This window comes from Acanthopagrus latus, chromosome 13 (genome assembly GCF_904848185.1).
Source record: "Acanthopagrus latus isolate v.2019 chromosome 13, fAcaLat1.1, whole genome shotgun sequence".
In the NCBI taxonomy this organism is placed as follows: domain Eukaryota; kingdom Metazoa; phylum Chordata; class Actinopteri; order Spariformes; family Sparidae; genus Acanthopagrus; species Acanthopagrus latus.
In genome coordinates, this window is record NC_051051.1 from 6,909,654 (window position 1) to 6,932,351 (window position 22,698).

General features: G+C 41.1%; 2 protein-coding genes across 9 annotated transcripts in view; both read right to left on the bottom strand.

Annotated features, from left to right (window-relative positions):
- LOC119030977 (glutamate receptor 3-like) overlaps positions 1–9,741 on the bottom strand; it is a 93,081-nt gene extending 83,340 nt beyond the window's left edge. For all 8 annotated transcript variants that reach the window (XR_005078482.1, XR_005078483.1, XM_037119010.1 and 5 more), the window contains exon 1: positions 9,596–9,741. The gene's annotated coding sequence lies outside the window, so the exon portion shown is untranslated. The remainder of the gene's footprint in view (positions 1–9,595) is intronic.
- Positions 9,742–11,181: 1,440 nt separating this feature from the next.
- On the bottom strand, positions 11,182–20,354 carry cchcr1 (coiled-coil alpha-helical rod protein 1). The gene is made up of 19 exons (XM_037119015.1): positions 19,986–20,354; positions 19,370–19,664; positions 19,103–19,270; positions 18,875–18,992; positions 18,213–18,407; positions 17,759–17,922; positions 17,546–17,660; positions 17,217–17,327; positions 16,364–16,507; positions 16,164–16,274; positions 15,796–15,902; positions 15,547–15,659; positions 15,374–15,446; positions 14,559–14,677; positions 14,254–14,442; positions 12,768–12,869; positions 12,471–12,601; positions 12,240–12,378; positions 11,182–12,136 (listed from the first exon to the last, which is right to left on the bottom strand). Exons 1-19 carry the CDS (start codon positions 20,053–20,055, stop codon positions 11,997–11,999), a joined length of 2,604 nt encoding a protein of 867 aa, XP_036974910.1. The 5' UTR covers positions 20,056–20,354; the 3' UTR covers positions 11,182–11,996.
- Positions 20,355–22,698: the final 2,344 nt, after the last annotated feature.

Sequence of the window (22,698 nt, forward strand, 5' to 3'; positions counted from 1 at the left end):
CAAGAGGTATTTTGTCAGCAGCAAATTTGCTGCCTTGCTGCTGGATGCAACTAAATCCTACACACTGGATCTTTAATTGAATTTCAGAGGTGCAAATCCAAACATTAACAAAGTCCTGACTCGCAGACACACAGACATCAGGCCATATTTCAAGGTTAAACAACACATTTGCTAACCTCTTAGCTAACATTAGCATCCAACCGCATCCTGATTAACAATAGATTACACTGAGTTCTATTCGCTTCCAGGCTTAAATAATTGATGTGTGTTGATATTTGATAATCAGTTTAGCCCTCGCTATCGTATCACGTAATGCTATCTTTGCAGTTTGATGATTTCTGAAATCAGTGAGCTATGAAGCGATAATGTCTCAGCAGAACAACATTTTAGCTTCCCACCCTGAATGGAAGTCACAGAAAAATGGCTGCCGTATGAATACGGTCCATTGATGCCGTGCCAGAGTGAACCTACAGCCTCTAATGCTGGATGTGGTTTCAATAGAAGACAGGTGAACACAGTCTCCCTCAGTGAGAAGTTCTCCAGCAACTATCTGACAGTAGAAGTCCTCAGAGGGGCATCCTGGCTGCGACTGCACAGCCTCTTCAGCACACCTCAGGCGTGCCTCCCACCCCCGTCGGCTGCAAATGAGATCTGCTCAGGGAGTCTCTCCCTCTCTGCCTGATACGCGGCCTCTTTAGCAAAATTCAATTGAGTGTAAATGTCGGCAGGTCTTTCCGCAACTTCCTATGGCGTTTAAGTAAAAATGGCCTTTATGAAGTGTGGACCATATGGTGGGCGCAATTAACAGCGCCATGTTGATCTGGCAGTGCTCCAGGAGGCTAAAATTAGCAGTGTGAAGTTAAAACCACAAACCCCTGCTCGTCAGCAATGCTTTGGGCGATTTGTAAGTTGGCATAAAAATAGAATAATGTGTCTACTGACCGACTAAAAAGAAAAAAACAAAAACAAAAAAACAACCACAGGATTTGACACAGCACACGATCAGTCACTTGTCAATACCAATCTATCAGAGTCTGTGAACTTAACCTTGTTTTATATATAGCAATTGCTTGTTATAACCCACGGAATTATGCACACAAGTTGTAAGCCTGGGGGAGCAGAGTGGCCTAAATACGGGCAGATCCAGTGCTACACGTTGCACTGTTAACACAGAGCACACAGTTACGATCAGACACACGAGCCGTTCGCAGTAATTAAGTCATCAAAAATGCAACTGATTTTTACTCGGCGGTAAACATTCTTTAAAAAAATTCAGCGTGAGCATTTTGTCAAGCAGATGACAGATGCTAACGTAGACACAAAAACCCATCCGTCTCTCAGAGTCGCACCGTTTAGTGTCACTACGTCTCGTGAAAAAGCTGATATTGTGTCACAGACGTTCATTTTAGCAAAGGCAGATCTGTTCGGCTTGATCTGCGCATTATCTCTGAAGCATTTATATCGTTAAACAAAAACCGAGCTGCGTATTGTTTTGTTTTAACTCCTTTTGTTTATTCATTTATACAATGGGCGCTTGTTTATTCAGTCAAAAGTCTTTGTATTTTGGTGTCCTTACTCCGAGCTGGAACCTGTGAAATTGGATGCGGAAGTTTGCAGCCATGTGCGTGCGCGAACAGCTCCGCGTTTCATATTAAAGATGACATTATGGGCCAGAGCCTGCTGGGAGAATTGAAAAGTGCACGGGGAGAAGTGCTCTGATGCGTGCGCGGCCTCATTTTCCTCGGGCAGATAACGTAAATGAGGGCTGGCGCTGGATAATTAAAGATGAGCAATCCGGTTGTAAACAATGCCTTTCAAAACCCAAAACAGCGAAATGCTTATCGCGCGCCGTTATTTATTTCCTGGTCAGGGATCAAGAGGTAGCAAATACAATCTAATAACGTGTGATAATGTGTTGCTCTCCTGGATGCTCAGGCTGATCAGACTGCAGCAGACTTTGCTTTTATGTCACAACTTTCAATCAGACAATACGCAGAGAGGAAGCCTGAGGGAATATTGTGCAGTGGATTGAATAAATAATACCTGCACCTAAACAAAAAACCCATGGATAGTATCTAACATGCATGCCTGCCTGGTAAAGGGGCTCCCATGAGAGGTTTTCCATGTAACTCAACAGTAATGCCAGTGAAATCCTTGAGACGAAATTATGATATTGTACTTTCTGTTACGGTGCCCAAGGTCAGGGCAGCAATAAGTGGTCCGAAGCCCCCCGGAAAAAGGTTGGGAGATAAAAAAAAAAAAATTTTTAAAAAAGAGCATGCTGAGTGCTGTAAAAACTCCACGATAAAACCTTTCATGTTTCATTCTCGGAAGGCTTCCTGCAAAATGCCTGTATTTATGGCTCGACACAGAGTTGGAGCTCCAGTTAAGTGCTCCGAGCCTCTCAACATGCCACAACTTACAACTCAGGCTCTGGTTTTTTACGGCTCTTCGCTTATTGTCTGTTTCATCTTTACCATTCTTATTTAACGATGTGTTTTACTTTTACACATCTCATCGTTAGAGGCTGTTCCGATGGTATTATACGGAGGTTTATGTCTCAGCACAAAGTACAAGAGAGACAAGCTGAGGGAATACCACACAAGAAACGTGAGCATAGATAAACCGGATCATGATAATTTTTCTTTTTACAGAGGCAGTGATTAGTCTGTTAGTGTTGGATCCAGAGCTTGCTGTGTTTTAATGGGGGCAGAGGGGCGGTGACATATTTCTTTGGAGCAGTGGGGTGAATAATAGCAGGGAGCAGTCGTGTCCTACCCTGACAGCAGAGGATGTCTCTGTGTTTGACCAACAGGTAATAACTACATTCAAAATAATTTTAATGTCTAATTTCTCTTTTGCAGTTCTTTACTAGAGCAGCTCAGAACTCTACTTGTAATAGGAAGTAGATGTTACTTTATTTAAAGGATTACCAAACACTTTACTTTGAGGTTATCTTTATGTCTTTTACGTATTCTATCCAATTTCGGAAATATACTGAAAAAGTGATGTAATGTATTAAAAATACATATTGGAAGATACATGCCATATTGTCATCATGCTTCGAGAATGCGATGAATGTACATTATTCATAATGCATTTGTCATAAACACTGATGTGTATTTTAGAAAATGTGACCTGTCCTCTCTGTTAGTACAATTGTTTGTATGTGGCAGCCTTCATGTCAAAGACAGATTTCTCTCTAGGGACAAATAAAGTAATCTTGACTCTGGTGTTGGGACATTTCATGCAAGCTACAGGAAAAGTCAGGAAAGAAATTCAAAGACTGACAAACATTAGACGTGGAGCCATGCAGCCAGCATAAAGGATGACATCTTTCAGGAAATGGATTCAGCTGTCCAATGGAAACAGCCAGAGGACTAGAGCATTGCAATCCTGCTGCAAACAGTTGATTTAGTGAATTAAACATTGGCCCGGTCTTAAAAATATTCACCCAGGCAGCAAAATGTACAAAATACTGGACGCACATTGCTGAGGTCAGTGTTTATGAGCCTAATGAAGTAAGTAAAGTGTCTGTATGCCACCTGTTAAATCTACTGCATGGATAATTCCCAAGCTGTGTGCACTACTCTTCACTGATTTTATGGTAAGTTAAATACATTAAATGATGTGAATATCCTGCCTCATAAAACGTACGTAATTCAAACTGGGAATCTGCATCTCTTTCTCTCCATATATACATACTGTACAGTTTAAAAAGACATTCATCAGGACTATAATAAATAGGATTTATAGGATTTAAATATCAATCTGAAATGTGCTGGGAGACAGTATTTAAAGGTTTTTAACAGGACAAATAACAGTGTGAGTGAGGAGACTTTGCTCGGAGCCTGGCGGCGGAATTTCAGCCAAACTGAAGATGATTTAAGGATGACTGTGTTACGCAAGTACAAAGTGCATCACAATAATCTAAACAGGATGTGACAAAGGCATGAGCAAGGATGACAAAATCCTTGAATAACCCAGCTAAGGCTCTGATACGACCTCCACTGAAAGCCAGGGATGACTGAAGAGATACTGCAGCTGATCCCGGTCACCCCCCATCCATCTTCACTAAGCTCAGGCAGATCTGCAACAAATAACAGGGCGTAATCCCAGACTTCAAATGCACCGAGCTGATGCCGACTCCAAACTGCAGTCGCAGCTTGTGTTGCATATAAACGGCACTCAGAGCAAAACATGTATTTGAATGGAACGCTGGATTGCTGAGCTTCTTCTTAAAAGATGCAATATGTAAGAATTAGCCACCTGTCAACTAACCCATACTCAGAACAAATGAGGGGCAGCATATCACCATAGTAAATGCTAATTGCCTCTAACTATTGCCACCGTGAGCTAGTTCAGCTGGCGGTCCGGACCGGGCTCAGGGACCAGATTTGTGTGGCTGTTTACACCACTAGCACAGGAGCTTAGACTGGGACCGGCGAGGGCTAGTTGGTAAGCACGCCAACTTCTCTGCAACACCAGAAAATAGCCGTCATAACCTCAAAACTGTTAATATTCATATTCTGTTGATGATTTAAGTTGGGGGTGGAGGGGATTGTGTTGGAAGTTGTGCTGATGCCTTTGATTGAGTTGGAATTTGGGCTGCAAAAATATCAACGCTGAAGCTGTGCCAAGCAGTCACTCTGCCAAGGTCCCTGCAAGATGTTGATGTCGAGTGTTGGCAATGCTCTCAGCTGTGCTTACATACAAAGTATGTATATGATCACTGAATGTCAACTATAGTTTGAAAGCTCGAGAACAATTGAGCCAAAAGGGGATAGCAAAGTACATTGCATCCCAACACATCTTAGCAATCAGGGCTGCAATTAACAATTGTTCTTAAAATAAATTAATCTGTTGATAATTGTTTTAATATTCTGATTATTATGCATTCTAATATTTTATCTTAATTAATATGAGAAAAAATGTCTGATGTAACTTCCCTATCTTATAAGATATGACAAAAAAACATAAAATCCTCAGAATTTAAAAGCTGAAACCGACAAACACTTGACATTTCTGCTTAGAACAATGACTAAAACAATTGCTGAATTATTTTAGCTGATTTATCTTTTGTCGTTCAACAAATAGAACAATCAGTTTTTTGTTCCAGCTTCTATGGTGACAACACAAGCTTGCTAGACTCTTCAGAATCACACTGGTATGAGAAAAGCTTTACATGTTATGTTTCTATCTGTTCTTTGATAAATTTGCTGTGAATACACTTGCTATTCACAAGAAAAAAAAATGCTATTGCATCTTCATATAACATACCGCTTAATACTAGCTCCTAATACCTAATATGCACAGTGTGTCAGCAAGTCATGTTTTTTAATCTCATGAAGATGTTTGTCAGGCAGAGTGCAAAATGAGTTGCAGTGAGTTTATCTTCCTACCTTATATGTTCTACTACCAGCTCAGGCATTAGCATATCTGTGGAAGGACGAGAACCTCCAGGCGGTGCTTTTATGAACAGGAACGAATCACAGTTCTCTGTAATCATTAGGCTCATTTCTTAAAGTCAAAAATCTGAGGTATTTATTGTTTGCAGATGGCAGAATTGCTTCAGAGAAGCACCACTATTTCTTCTCCTCTTGACATGATGAAAAACTGCGACACTACGTAATTGAAAAAGAGTCTGTTCCACTGGGGGGCAAAGTCCACTTGTCCATTACTAAACTGAGCATGTAATTAAACTGTCACACGGCGATCCTCTCTATCTAAGTGTCTTTAGAAGAAAGAGAATCAAATTCATATTGTGTGAAACAGATTGCCCGCGAATGGAGAAACTGATGATGATGGTGAAATAAAAATCTGGTAATTACGAAGTCTTATGGAGAGGCATGTTGGTAACCAGAGGGATCTACGGTGGTGCTGCAGCTCAGATGAATATTAATGGAAATTTGATTAAACATTCCCACGTCTTTAACTGAATGTCCCATAGGCAAAGCACTTACAGAACAAAACAAATTAGCCCGGCAATTTTAATTATCGATGTGCTGTTTTCTTTTCGTTCCGTCTCTCTCTTCGTCTGCCTGATGAAATCCAAACAACAGATGTTCCAGAGGACACAGCTAACATCAGACCTTCTGCCATGTGGCTGACTTTCTACTGATATTCTCCACAGTTCACATTACCGCTAAAAACTCTGGAGTACGCTTCAGTCCACACGCACACTGCAGGATGTTCAATGAGATCATTTCAGTGCTGTCAAACACTTCATTACAATTTTTAGGGAAAACAAACTGGGAATACGGCCTGAAAAAGTGGTGCCGCTTATTTCTCCATTCTGCTCGTCTAAGTGATCTCAGCAGAAGAATTGCGTGCAATCCAATTTTTTGAACGCTGCCAGCATTTCACGATGATACAAAGAAACAGGGGACATCTGACAGGTTTTTGGTTTTTTTTTTAAATGCAGATTAGATTCTCTGTGAGATTTGCAAAAAACAAAGCACATTAAATGCTAATAAAAAATGAACAGGAAGCATCTGTGACACTGACATTAAGATACTGACGCCTGATGACTGAGTGGCAAAATATGATGACGGTTTCAACCTACACGGAAACCAATAAATGTTATATTTAGACTGAGGGATTCACACTGTTTGTCTTATATAAAAGCTTTGAAAAACAGGTGGCTCCAAGTCTGAACTAGGTATGTATGTAAAAATGATTGATGACATTATCATATTTTAGGATACTCTGGTGTGCACTTTTATGTCTCATCCACAGTGATGTGCACATAACTCGTCATCACCTTTGAATGAGTCACCGAGCATAATTTACATAATGTGTCACGAATCAAGACCTCAGTCCACCTCCTTTGCCCAATTTACATTTTCACATTTCAGGTTTAAGAGCAGGTGACGCGCACGCAGGCCGAGAGTTTTTCCTTGTTTGCCTCGGCAAACAAGGAAAAACTCGTCCCCTTCACAGCACTTGTTCATTCATTCGTGCATCTTGTAAACACCTGTCAACATTTCAACCGCTGCACTCCAATTTGCGCTGATCATCCCAAAGGGGAACTGCAGTTACAGCTCCAAACAAGGTGGCTGATTGGCACAGGTGGAGACCTTATCACGGATGGATGACGACATGATTACTGCTGCTGTCTCGAAAAGAAACCATATGTTGAATATCACGCTCCAATGTTTCTCTGTGAAAGCTGTCTGGCCTCCAAGTCATGTTTTAGCGATCTGAATCTTGATCTGAGCTTCAAATCTTTAAATACACACCTGCTTGTAGTTGATTTGCCCCAACATGTCTTCCATGATAAATCTAGATAGCTGATGCTCTTGTAGTCATGTAAGAATGCTAAAATTCTGCTATGTTGCTTTAGTCTGAATACCGGATAGTTCAGTCCACTGCAAACCCCCAAACAATGCCCCACATTGCCTACATCTATAAATAGGGTTCCTTGGCTGCCTTTCTTCACACAGCTCCTCCGCTGGCTGCTGCTCTACCCTGTAGCATGGCCTGCCACAGCAGTGCACAGTCGTGCATCAGGCTCTGATGCAACATGCAGCACTGGTGGTCGACACCCCTGACTTACTGGATCACATCAACCTCCCGCACAGCTTCAAGTTTGCCCTGACCTCCGGCCTGCAACGACTTTGCAAAGATGTGGACAAGGCGGCCACGTGAGCCGAGGTGCTGTGTTATTGAGACTTGGGTTTTTTTTAACCAGAATCTAAAATGCTGTTTTATCTGAGCAATTAGGTAGTTGGTTTTTGCAGCTTTTAATCCTCCAATTTATGTAATGTGAGGGGAAGCATATTACAAGGCAGAACACTGGCTTGTTTTCAGTAATATATTGCAACAACCTTGTCCTTAAGAGAATATAGAGGGGTAAAACTGTCCAGTTTGATGGATTTTTGTAGCATATTCCAGTCACTGGCTGGAGCAAACTTGAATGAGGACTGGCCCCAAGAGGACTCGACTTCAGGGACATTTGGCAAAGTGTGACAGAATGATTCGCAGGCAGAGGATTAAGTTTTCACAACACGTCAGACATGTGAAGCTTGACTACAGCCAGTTAGCATTGCAGAAAAAAAACACAGTTTGAAAAGTTAGGAGGGTTGCAGCAGTTAAAGGTATTACACATTTTTTTGTTGAGTTTATTCTGCCATGAAAACAAAAAGAGAGTTTGATTATTTAATTAGTTAAATATAAATAATAAGTCAATGAAGCTCTTTCTCTTCTATTCAAACTTTCCTCCCCAAAACTACATAGTACACCTTTAACGGAATGAAGAAAAGGTATCCATGATTATAATTAATTTCACAAAATATTTTTGTCCTGACAGACATGAAAGTTTATATATTAAGGAGCACAGGTAATCTACCTACAGGATGCTATATGCCAAGGGTATGTGACCTTTCAAAGACATTTCTCAACATGGTAAACACACAGCACTCTTTTTCCAATCCCACCGACTTTGCAAGAATTGGTTTTCAATGTGTTGTGTCATAAATAGTTGATACACCGTTTTGCAGTAATAAAGTCATTAATCATCTCTTGAAAAGAAAGCAATACCAATGAGCGAAGGGTTCAAATTCTATCTGACAGCGTCCCAACAGTGGAAGGAACCTGCAGGTTTGGGTTATTTTGTTTACACCAGAAAAAGAAGTCTCGGTCTGAGCCTTGACGCAGACACTTGATGACAGGCGGGGCCGATGACAGCAGATGTTGTGATTTGACACGCTGCTCTCTGACAGCACAGTATCAGCCTCGGAACCAGAGGGAGGAGGGTTCACACACAAGCACATAAAAGCACTTTGCAGTCTATCGATTATAAAACGAGCGGTTGGTGAAGCCAGTGTCACAGAACGGACAGCGGTGGTATTACAACAATTACATAAATGTATATATTTAAGAAAACCCGTTATTGATTTGCTCATGAGACTCGCGCCTGATATTTCCTGCCCATGCATTTTTAGCTGGAGTCCTGCTTGGAGCCAGATGTGTGGAGGCACAGACGACTGACTGGCACTCACTTGTTTGTGTGAGCCACTAATTTTACATGCCATTAATTCTGAATTGTTAATAAAAATCTGTCTGAGGCTTATTGATTGTTTTTTATTACCTAATTTATTTCACTCCTCGTCTGGATTGCAATGCTCTGCTAAATTATTCATCAGTTAAGCACGGTGTTGTATGGCTGCTGTGCTATTCTCTCCACACTGCAGTGGAGGTATATAAAGGCAGTTATTCAGGCTGTATATTGCAAGATTCTTGTTTTTTTCACACTCATGGGACATGGCAGAACATTTCACATCATCCAGAGTTTTTCCACCAGGATCCTGTTCTCTCTCTGTGTTTGTGGAGAAACACAGTCGAGCATTAAATGTCTCTGGGCAGGTTTCCTGTTCAGATTGATACATGAACCAGGTGAAATTCTGATTCTTTTTCACTACAGGTGCACATGTCCACCCTCACTCATTGGTTTATTTACCCTTACGGTTAAGAACCACCTGTAAACTTCACAGGAATCCTACTGTTCCTCACTGTCTTCAATAATATCACAACAAAGAAACTTCACCTTACAACCCAGAAGAATGCTGGAGATCACTGTGTGTGCAGTTCTCACCTTTGACAACATCGCCCTCTGCTGGCCTGTGTTTGAAGTTCAAGACCTGCATAAGACATAGAGGCCAAATTCCAATGTCTCCTCTAAGGTCTTTCGCCCTGAATCCTTGAAGACTTAGTAGACGTCAACTGGTCTGCGTTTGAGTGACAGAGGCTGCAAGGGGCCAGACAAGGACATAAATAAGAATGGGGCAGCACTTTGCAATTTTTAACTTTGCCTAGTGTGTTTTATGAGTTTTTATTTCACATTTTAAAGCAGTTCTATGTAACAATTTGTAGTCACTTTTTTAGAGGCCAAATGTGAGTGGACTGCAACATACTGAGAAAAAGGAGGCCTTCCCCGTTTCTCTCTCAGTTGCTTATACAAGCCTGTGGACAATTTCTTAAAGATGTTCAATGCTTCTGGACTGTGGATTCCTCAGGTTTTATTTTCCATGACAGTACAATGGATGTGACTTCTTGCACATTCTCAAGTGCCACGTCTCAGTGCCACTCCACTCCGTGAGCAGAGCTCAACAATATTTACTGTTAGCTTGGAAATGGAGTCGGCTAATATAAACTAGCAACCGGCTTCCAGCACAACAAGGATGTTTTACAGAGCCCCTTTAAAATATATAATAATAAAAGCAAAGAACAGCAGTACACGAATACACAAAGAAAGTAGAGGATCATAACTAACGACCATTAATATTAGTGATATTCATACACTGCTCCTGGCATAAACATATGATGTGATATACAGGACAACACACAAATATAGATGCTTCAAGATGGAATGGTGGCACATTAGTTTAACATTATCCATCAAGATGCTTCTAAGCTTAAACTGCACATGATTATTTCACTGTGAAATTGATGGCACTGATTTTTGTATCAGACACTAAATATACAACTCAATAAAAATTAATGTTTTTATGCTTTACAAGAGCAAGAGTGCACCGCTAAAATCCAATCATACTTTTTTTTATTATTAAATTTGAAGTTTTCATCCTCTGCTTGCCATGATAAATCACCTCGCCAGCTCTGAGTATGTCCTTGCAAATTATTTTTGATGCTCTTAGAAAACAGAGCGGGGAAGTCTAGACTTTATTAGTATTTTCCCTCTGCTCTCCCTCGTGCCCTGCATGAGATGTTCTCACCTAGAGGCTCGAAACCTCAAACTATTGCAAAATGTATTAGCGCTCGTGACAACATGACAAATAGCACAATTATCTGGTTCATCATGATGTTTATCATCATCCATCCTGTGATTGCAACGTCATTTTGAGATTGACCTCCATAAAGGAACTTCAAATAGAAAATATTGATTATTTCAATATGAAATCATGCAGGTCTTCCCATTCGTTCCTATGTAGTATGAAGAGAAACAGGTCCAATGCAACAATCACTTTAAACCTACTTTTATCACAACAACGTCAACATTCTCAGTTCACTATAAATGTGAGAAACTCTTGTATGTTTTAACTGAAAATTTCTTGTATTTTTATAGATTGTGACCTAATTTCCACCAATTTTCAGTGATTCGAACTGAGATTCATATGAATTGTTAATTGCTTCATCAATATCTTTCAAACACTGCCCCAGAAGTGTGATAAAAAAAAATACTTTATTAGGTTACACATTATACAATGAACACACTCATCCATACAAGCACCATCACATAAACATGTAAGATGGAAGTCAACAGAATGGACTTCCACAGCAGGATATGCCAGTTATATTTATACCTGACAGGTTTCTCCCATTCGATAAAAGTTCACTGAAACTGACAACTCTAGTAACATGATTATGAATTCATCACCATTTGTTCAGTTATTTTTTATAAACGTGAATTCAATTTTCCACATTTTGGCCAAAGTAAGATTGTCACCATAAACTTTAATTGGGACCAATATGTAAAGGGAAATATCATTTAAATAAGTAAAAGAAATGAAAGTGTGGATCACATTCTTACTGGTGAGGTGATTTAACCCAATCAGGAGAATAAAAACCATGCCTCTTTGATTGGTGGCCACAATCTGCCCAAGAAGCAACCTCTGAGTGGCCAAACATACATACATCTGATATATGTTAAATGAATTACCTACAGGAACAATACTATTTTTTATTACATTAACTTCAGTTTGTTTCAAATGTCTCATTATTCGGAGCAAAAATGTTTTAAACAGGCTGCAAAGAAAATGTCCGAACCATCTACATTTACGGTGAAGAAGACAGATTGAAATAATTAGAACTCAACTATACTGCGTCTGTGAGTGTGATTGATTCTTCTTATACAACCAGTAACAATGTGGGATGCAAGGTTTCCTGGCAAATTCTTTCCAGACTGTATCTTAAAGCACCAACACTGCCCACCTTCTGTACGAATTAAAGGTGTGTTCACCGGCTCTAGTGAGTCATCCTCAGGTATCAGCTGTGTGGACTGCCTGTGTGGATGGTCCCACGCTGTCACTCTGTCCCTCCTCCTCCGCAGAGTCCTCGGAGCTGTTTACCACCGCAGCGCTGAGAGAATGAAGCTCCTCCAAAACAGACAGGAGTTTCTCTGACAGGATACAGACAGGCCATCGGCCACATCAGTCATGTCTGTGTAAATGTGAGGACTTAAAATAAGCATCTGACGCATGAAGAGTTAAGACGCTAGTTACCATCTGCAGGGAGTTGGACTTTTGTTCCCACAGGGCAGCTCCTCTCTGAAGGTGTTTCTCTGGGAGCAGCAAAGTTTTGCAGAGCAGCTGTGTGAGCTCTTGTGTACTCGCTCGTCAGACCTCTCTCAGCAACACTGGCCTGGAACAGATTCGGGTCATAGGAGGCCATCAAAAGAAATGCAGACAGAAACAACATTTTTCATAACTGTCTTTTGCTTTAAAAAGTTTTACCAGCAGTAGGTTTTTGTCTTTCTCAGTCTCCTTCAGGTGAGTCTTCTTGACTTCCCTCTTCGTGTGTCGACCTTTTCTCATCTCTTCCTGCTTCCTTGCTGCCTCCCTCTCAAACTGCCTCAAAGTCATAACTGCAAGACACAATACAGACAGAGATCACAAGCTACGGAGGTATGTTGTTACATACCGTGTAAACAATTTTGATCGTATTAGTTCACAGACTGCATTACGGAAATTACTTCAGCCCCCTATGTTAAGCTGCTGTGGGCTAAGGTATCGTGGTGCTAATCCTGCTACCTGCTTTAGTGTGCTCTCTCTTGGCTGTATTGACTTGAACCTCCATCTCTCTCAGCTCCTCGGCACAGCGGTCCTTGATCTCAGACACTCTCTCCTGCAGGGCTGAAGGGGAAAAACAAACACACCACTCTACAATACAGTATCTCACACAACGGGAATCACAGTCTAATGCTGTATTTGTACCTCGGGGGATACACTCTGGATTTTATTGCACCTGTTAGCAAAATTTCATAGACTGCAAGACCTCCGCAAACAAGAAGGGGACTGAGTCAATTTAAATGTATCAATTACAACAACGGAAGTAACACAGCATGGTGGCATTAGCCTAAATGTCAGAAAAAGCACTTCTACTTAGCTTTTTATTATAACATAAAGAGGAAAACGTTTGTTTATTCTTTGTTTCAGCAAAGGAATCTGATTACACAGCAAAGCAATGGAAGACCTGAAAGTTAATGTTAACTGGACATGTATATGAGTCTCTTGCTGTGACAGAGAAGGGATTATCACCTAACTCTACAGATACCCTGAGCTCTGCAGAGCTTTAGAGTGTCTGTTTTTTCATCCTACAACTTTACTGTTCACTCTCATTGCTCTCATAACACCGTCTATGGCTGCAGCAGGAAGCTGTTTTTAGCAAAAAAGCTCTAAGCCACCCACCATGCCCTGCATGTCCAGCACCAAATGGCAGATAGACAATGGTAACAAAAAGTGGATCATTTAGCAGCTGTAGAGGCAGATTTTTCCCCCAGGAGGTGGAAGGTAAAACAGCGCTGAAAGACAATGAATACTGGACTTGGACAAACACAACTACTAATGAATGTTAATGTTGCACCATATCTACTGAACAGTGATGCTGGAGGCATACTTGCCATATCATTTTAAAAGGTAACAATACGCCAGTCTTGTGTTTATAACTTGTTTATGGCCACATAATCACTGTAGTTGCAATTTATAAGAATTTTAGCCTAAAATATTAAAAACTTATCAACAGAATGTGAAAAAATAATCATTCTGAGGTTATGTCAAAGACATCTGTGTATCGCCATGAAGAGGTATCCGCTGAAGTTAGCATGCTAAGCAACTAGGCCTGCAGTGTGTAAATACCAACACGACCAAGGTGGTCCAGCTAGCTGCATGGCTAACTGAGATAATGAGCCAACAGTAGCTACATTTATGATGTATAAACAAAATACAGTCAGCAGCAGTTATCGGCTAATCCTTTTCCTAAGTGGCAAGTTTAAATCCTTTCACCAACAGAGAAAAAACATATTAGGGAAACTTAGTAACTCTCCCTGAACAACTACAGTCAAGGTGCTCTTGAGAACTTAATCCCCAACTGCTCCAGTGAAGCTGCCGAGCAGACAGGAGTGGCCAGGTGTGAATACGTGGAGACTGTGACGAAGGGCAATTCTGAAAAAGCGCTCAGTCTGCTTTCCCCTGGATAAGTCAAGGTTGAAAAACAGTCATGCCGCAGCCGCCGCCTCACCTCGTTCACTGTGCTCCTGCTGGCTGAGCAGCTCAGAGCAGAGTTTCTCCAGGTTGTATTTGCTTTCCTCCAGCTGGGCCTGGATCTGCTGCAGGCTCTGCTCGGCCTCCTCTCTGCCAGCCACAGCCTGTCGGACCTCCATCCAGCTTTGCTCCAGCTCCTGCTGCTGCTGCCTCAGGTTGCTCTCATCTGAGGAAGATGTACAAAGCTGAAATGCAGTGCATTAAAATGCAACAAAACAGCTACCCAACAGATAAACAGATAATACATTGTAATAAGGTGTTGGGAGTTGTAAGAGTACTCACATTTTTCTTTCAGATCAGCCAGAGTTTTTTCGATGAGCTCTGGGGTTCTTTTGAGCTCCTGTGTCAGCTTGTCTCTCTCTTCACACACCAAACTAAGCTCCGTCTTGAGGTTTGTGATGCTGCAGGGCAACACAGACAAGATGGCAGTGCAAATAAAGGAGCAGAGTCAAGCAGAGAGGTAAAGTAAGTAAGTGCACAGTGCATAACAAAGTAGGCCAAACTCTAAACAGACAGATAGCTAATAATAGCTAATTAAGTCATATTGTGATGGACTGACAAATTATACAAAGGCTACCAACTCTATGAATTTAGTCTAAATGAATGCTTAAAATGTTACCAGTAATATGTATTTTAAACCAGTAAAAAATACAGAAAACATCTTCTTCAATTCATGTCTAAAAATTATAACTTTTCATTTTGGAGGCTGTTGATCAGAATAAGCATTTTTGAGACATCCCTTCAGGCTTTAGTGTAATTGCAACCTGCATTTAGAGTCAACCTTGTCATTTTGGAGTAAATATGTGCTCAAATAATTTTTAAAATGTAACTGGCAGTCAGCCACATGCATAATGTGTTACCTTCCAGAGGACAGATAAGGATGAATAATTGAATTTGAACGTGTGTTTGCAAACTTTTGACGGCCATTAAAACGACTGCAGCCACGTAAGAATTTGTTGTATTTTGTCTCAAGAGAGTACTGAGATGGAATAGCCATTTTCCTAATGTAATGGTTGATTTCTTGTACCCAGGTAGTGTAAAAATCCCTTCTGTGCATTCATCATGTAAAAATGACATTTGTGTGTGAAACCTCATACCTGTCTGCAGCTTGTTCTGTCTGTTTACTGGCCCACTGAACTTTCTGCAGAGCAGCCCTCCTCATGATCAAACCTGAAAGAGGAAAACACTGTGATGTGCTGTCTCCACAAGCATATGAATCTTAAACTGAAGCACTGTAATCGGCACATCAAGATGTGTTATTAAATCACACCTTGAATTGTCTCCACTCGTCTTTTAGCGAAAGTTAGCCTCTGGGTTAAAGTGACAAGCTTTGTTTGAGCTGCATCCACTTGTGCCACCTTGCTTTCAAATGCCAGACTGAACCTGTGAGGTACAGAATGTGTGAATATTCAGCATTAATTGTAACAAAACTGACAACTAAACATGCTTTATCCTTCATTTGTTTTCTTATTGATTGAGTAATTCTCTTATTTTTTTAATTCAGATACATTTCTTTTACCTGTGCACAGCTTCTGTGATAGTTTTGAGTTCAGTCTCTGCTTTCTGATTCTGTGACTTCAGTTGGGAGTTTTCCTTGTGAACCTGAACCAAGTCCTGTTTTAATGTCTGTGAATAAAACACATATCCATACAACTGAGTATCTTATACAAATCCACTGTGACTCTCAGTTTTGAAAATGTCTCCTTGCCCAGCTGCTGTTCTTAAACCCACAACTGCGAATTGAACCTAGCAAAGTTTTGACATAGTCAGCATTTTGTGCGACAAATGTACAAGCGTTTATCACTTTGCTAAGCAGCCCCAAATTTACAGTGCGTCATCAAATTTTCAGACAGCCACGTAAATCACATCACTCGCTCTGGTACTAACCTCCTTTTCCACTCTCTCCAAGTCCAGCTCAGCTATCCTGTCATCTAGACTGTGTTGGAGCAAACTAGCACGGTGCTGCTCCTGCTGGAGTTGCTGCTCCATGGATCTGACCTAAAACACAGAGCCACACTTCAAAACACAGTTTCAAACACGATGGGCATATTTGTACTGTGGTAAACTAACTATAAGTGTTTATATACTCTTGAAAGAAGGTGATCCTTCTCTCCTCTTAGTTCGATGTCCTTCGAGCGAAGCTGGACGCATAACTTGAACACTTTCTCTCTCCAGAGCTGAAGCACTTTAAGTCCCTCACATCCATTCTTCACAAGTGGGTCTGTTGAGATCTATGCATGCATACAAATGAATGGTAAATGTAAACACTTCTTCAATAAATGCTTCATATGCATATGAGTAATTATTGCTTACAAATTAGCCTTGATCTTTTCGAAAGCTTTCTCAATCTTTTAAAAATGATAAGTGCTTTTTCCTTTCAACCCACAGCAACCACAGCAATCAGAGGAGTTTTTTTCCAAGTAACATCTGCAAAAAACTAAAACATATTGTGACCACCTGTATCACGCAAGTTTCAAGTTCCTAAGTTAACACTGACATTTATTCTAAACTAAAACTAAAATGCAATTCAAAAGTAAGAAGAATCCATTCAAAGGGATGAAAAATGCTTTATGTGTCACCTGCAGAGTCATACTTTATGTGCAGATCATTCAGACAGACCTGAGGTGAAGTGTTCAGTCAACTGAATTGCTCCTGCAGGGCTTCGCCATCCTATCTGGAGCTTTTCCATCATCAATCTTAAACCCTGTGGTCTGCATAAGTGTCTTCACGAACAATGAGGTGCAGCCAAACCTCAGACTCTTTTATTCAGACTTTTGGAATGTGAAAACGTCACAACCTAAAGCCGACAGCACACCGTGACAGACATCTGCTTGGTCTACATAGGAAAGCAGTGACTCTGCCTGCAAGTCTTGCTGCTGCTCATCATGTTATCATCATAGACTTATATCACGCATTACTATGCAAGGAAAAAACACTCACCTTCTTCACCATTTTCTCTTCTTGCAGGGCGAGTATCTCATTCACAGAGTTGAGCCTGACAGTCAAAAGCTCTGTTGTCATCTGAAGAGCTGCTTTCTCTTTGTTCAGCCTCTACAAAATTGAGAGTATTAGAATATCAAGTGCACAATACCATAATAGACAGGATTATTACAATATGCATGTTATTGCTTAAAAAACATATAAACACTTATTTGCTTTATTATTTCTTCTTGAAGCTGAAAAAATACCAAGATTTTGAAGGTTTTTTTTCTCATGCAATTACTTTACAGTAGGCTGATTGCAATCAATACTGTTTATATTGCTTTCACCTCAACAGTGTCATTTAATCGCTCCTTCTCTCCTTTCTCTGGGGCGAGCTGGCCGATGTAATTTCTGAGGCTGTGCAGCGTTGCCGATTGTGTCTCAAAAGCCTGTCCCATTTGGCTGAAAAATAAACCCCATCCCCCAATAAAATCAGTGAATCTGACTACAAAGTGCTATAGATGTTTCAGCTCTGTTCAGTTTTAGATTGACTGTGGCACCTTAAATGTTCTCTCAGCCCATCTCTCTCAGTGGATACCTCCACCAGAGTGCTTTTTAGCTGTAGCACTTCTGAGGTCATTGATTGAAGTCTGTCCTGTAGTTCACTGTTTGTTTTCCTTGCTGCAGTCAACTCTGCACTGTGGGAAGCGTTCAGCTGTTGCAGCTGAAAGTGAACAGAGGCAAACAATGGAAATTTAGGACGTATACAAATAATGATGTAATACCTTATTGATCCGCAAGGAGAAGTTCTCCTTTCACTTGTTTTCCTCCTGAGGAAGGTCAGAGTAGTGTCAGTTACAGAAAAGCTGTGCTACGTGCTCTGTGTCCTGCTCATGGGTGCAGCAGCCGGAGCACATGCCTCCCAACGTAGGCTGGGGGTTTGGTCTTGAGGTGAAGTCACTCAAATCAGTTTATGATGGTATTCATTTTCCTTGTAGAGACTGTGCCACACACCTCAACCTCCTGCTTCTTGTGCATTTCTTCCAGCTGTTCTGACAGTCGAATAGTCTGCTTTTTGGCCTCCTCCTCAGAGTGTAACCTGCCCATTTCAGCTTTCAGAGCGAGGTCCCGGGCCTCCTCTTCGCTCCTCTCTAGATCTCTCCTCAGCTTTGTAACTGTCTCAGAAGACTCTGCCTTTAGTCTTTCAAGCTGCAAGAAAAACAAATGTTGATAAACATAAAACAATCTTTATGTATGAGACTAACTACAGTGAAACTTGCTAGATTAAAACTGTTAACTACAAGGTATTTTTTAAATCTTTTTTTAAATTATATTGTTTTATTTGTTTACTGAAGCTGTGTTTGCTGTTTGTCATTTTATGTCTTGTGTTATGTCACTTGCTTTCTGGTCTTTATCCTTGGCTTTGTTGATACTATTGTAATTTGTATTTTATTTGTTGTTGAAATGTTAATCAGGACCCCAGGAAGACTAACAATTACTCTTTGGAAGATAATGAGGTTCCATTAAACAGCGAAAACAATCATAAATCTACAAGAGTGTATGAAAAACAACAGACTGCAAACTGCCAAAATAAGTCACAGGATCACTGTAATTCTCAGGTGATCTTTGTCAACAACAGAGTTGAAATGAAATGTTTTGTCAGTAAATAGCATTACCTGTGAGCTTATTTTCTCCTTCTGAGCACTGCTGTGAATGAGCTCTTCTCTGATCTGGCGGAGTTCAGTTTTAGCCTTGCATAGCTCCTCATGCATTGTTTCCAACTCATGGCTCTGTCTGTCACACAAAGATTATGCCATGTTAAGATTGTTCAACATGATTCATCGCTAAGCTTTGAAATGTCTGGTTATGTAGAGAATATCAGACAACAGGAGCATATCTCCTACCTGTTCACAGTGCAGTCTCTGTCTCTCATCTCTTCCCTGTGGCTACCTGCAGTGTCCTTCAGGGCTTCCACCTGCCTCTTCAACCTCTCAGCTTCTGCCTTATGTTTCTCTGCCTCTTGACGCCACTCTGACTCCCATCTGGACCACTGCTCACTTCTCTCTACACATCTGTGTTTGAGGGAGAGAAGCGTTTTGTGCTCCAGACATGCCACTCAATTTACAGATTAAAATGGTCATTCTGACATGAGAAAGCATATTATAGAATACCTTGTCCTAGGGCCTGATAGATCATCCACAGGGATCCTTCCTCTTATGCTGTCCCCTTGTAACATCATGAGCCTCTGATTTTCCTTTCTCAGCTCCAAGATTTCCTGCTGGGCCTGACTGATGGCAAGCCATGGACTGGTAGGACTGGGATCCCCTGAAGGCACTGATGCTACGACTGGACTTACCCAAGAGATAGTTGGTGTTGCCCCGGGGTTTTGAACAGCTCTATGCGGTCCAGCAAATGGGACACTCGATGCAAAGTGCGATGGGGGTACCAGGTCGTTCTGGACAGTCCCTTAAAAATATCATAATACACATGTTTATTTGTGCGCATGCGTTAGTCCAGTCGTGAGTACTATGATTATGTTTGTGATGCTTCCAAAGCGTAGCCAGTTCACTGCGAGCTTGCAAGAAAGTTACAATGGCACAGTTTACAGCCTCCCCTGAATGCATCCTCCTATTGTTAAATGTTAGTTAACGCTAAATGCAGTTGTATGTGTTTAGTGAGGGAACGAAACGTTGTAGGCTAAGGTTAGCTAGCTAACATTATCTTGAACTTTTCCTTGGCTTGAAGTTACAAGGAAATGGCAACATGCGGCGATAACAAGCAACTTACCTGAAGTCGCCGGTGAGGTAAAGTCCGTGGGTACTATGAGCCTTTCTCTTCCCAAGTTATGTCTCTCCATGTTCACCACTGTACACAATAAACTTCGCTTAACAGGCAAACTGTCCGAGCCTTGTTTTGGGTGCTCTCTTAACGGTTGTTCTACCGCGAGTCACGTCACTCGTGGTTGCCTTAGTTACGGGTTACCAAGCGGTAACCAAGCTCCTCCTAACCCCGACATTGTTTGCTAACGTTTGCCAACTTTTAATGCTCATTTCAGACGTTGGTTAATTTGCGAATGCCTGCAACTTACTGGCAAATGCGTATGTTAATGAACGTACTGTTAATCGAATGATTTATCAAACATAACTACAATAGAGCACGATCGCGCAGTGCATCACGGGAAAGTGAAAGGAACCTGAATGTGCAGTGGGAGTCATTTCCCCTGACTTCTGTCTTGCAGGGTGTTAACCCTCGAAGGCTTCGTCTGCTCTCATCGCAGGAACTCAAGCTTAGAAGGTTTGAAATAGGTCCATAGTACACACCTTTGGTAACTGACGGATTTCCTGATAGACCAATAAGACATAAATTACCCTCTTTAGTGCATTAAAAAAAATCCTCTTCAGTGCATTACAAAGCTTTTTTTGTTGTTAGATATTAAAACTAAACAATTAACACTGGCAGGGGAATAACAGCAGAGAGATCAAAATACTATATCACGTGACAACAATTAATGATATTTCTCCCAAGGCGTCCCCAAGTGTAGGATCTCCAGTTCTGATAAATAAGAGCCTTCCACATGGGATTTATTTATGTGTGAGATCAATTTTAGGGACTGTACCACTCATTTCTTCTGACACAGGTTCTGTGAGGCATTTTTATTTCAGATATTAGCGAGATAGTGAGAGACATAATTGTGATGTGTGAGTGTGCGATTGCAGTGTAATAAACCTAATGAAGTGATAACCTGAAATGATTCCTCCTCTGCCTGGGACTCCCTCACCACAGGACCCTGGGGTGTCTGACAGCCTGACCATTTCTGCATGAAATCTCTGGTCCTGCAGAGAAGGGACCATCAAGCATGCTTTTGGGGCAGCTAATAGTTGGAGGTTTGACTGGTAATTGGTGATAATTTGGTTATGTAACAGAATTTTGGGGTTGAGGTGCATCTATAAATATGTTTCCTCCGACTGCAAAATTATCAGTGGTTGAATAATTTACATTAAGGATTTGCATATTTGACAGAATTCTGTGTGCTTCCTCTCCTGTATCTGCAGTGATGCAAAATTTGCACACATAGCATTTGTGCTGAAAATCCATAGCCTAAACTGGAAGCATGCACTCAGCCTTCAAATGAAGGACTGCATTACTCATTATACAATTAGCATGATATGCACTACTCAGTTTTGCTCTAAGCAGTGTAAATCCCTTTATTTGCATATATCCGTTGCGTTATTTACCCGTGGCATCGCCAGCAGTCATTTCTGTTTGCTATTACCTACAGTATATCTTCTTTCTCTTCAGCTGCCATGACCCACTTTCCCCATGGGGTCCATTAAAGTTTCATCCTGTCCAATGTAATCTATTTATGCTGTATTCAAGGAACACAGAGACATTATAGTTGTATTCATTTACATAAAGGATTACACATATCGATACAACCTAATAACATGAACATAATAAATGACAGTGGATGTGGCCATCAAACGTCTCAGCAAATTACAGAAAAATGTATAGAATTACACATACATTGCCAGTGCAGCACGAGGCGAACCGTGTGAAAAATCTTTAATGTAGTGAAGTGGTGGTTTGAGGGGAACAGTGGGAGAGCTGTGCATTATTTGGGCACGTTGGTATCGTATCCTCTCAGCACTCGCCAGGCACTGCAGTGGGTCCTGAAGAACAAAGCAGACGAAAAGAGGGATCGGAAGGGGCCACCGGGAATCCGGAAAACAAAGACAATGCTGACCCTTATTAGAAAGGGGGCGGAATTAAAATGCAGCTCCATGTCTTTGAGGATACTTAAGCGTTAGTAAAGGTGGACCTTCTCTGCATATAGTTGTTGAAAGGACAGCTAAAATGAACATTGAGAAAAAATGCAGACAGCAGTTGAGACATGTTTGTTAAATGTCACCAAAATGTGCAATGTGGCAAAGTGATCTGGCTCCGGGTTGCAGCAAAAGCAGCAGGGAATAGCACAGACAATCAGCCCAATCGCCCAGCTCCTACTGGGAGAATCTGTGGAGTTCCCAGGTCATATGTAATCCTAACATTGTATTCTAGGTTTGCCTGAGGATCTCCTCCCAGTTGGACGGAGACATCCTCATCAGATGCCCAGACCACCTAAACTGGTTCCTTTTGATTTGCTGGGGAGGCAGTTCTACTCCCAGCACTTTCTGAATGTTTCCTCATGCAGAGCAATAATATTGTTTTGGTCACAAATCAGGGCTCTCAACCAACATGGCTGTGTCATGTTGGTCCATGAGTTCCTCAGAGTTCTCCTTCCACCACTGGACTACGCTGTCAGGTCAGCATTTATCAACACAATCTCCAGAATAAATGTGTGAAGTGTACATTTCTGCATATCACCAGTATTTTGAGAGAGTTAGGGTTACATTTCATTATGTTGCTATTTTATCCTTCTTTGGGTTCATTCTGTTATTGTATCTTGTGACAATCATCATGCTCTGGTTAGGTTTAGCGCAAATTAATAATTGGTTAGGGC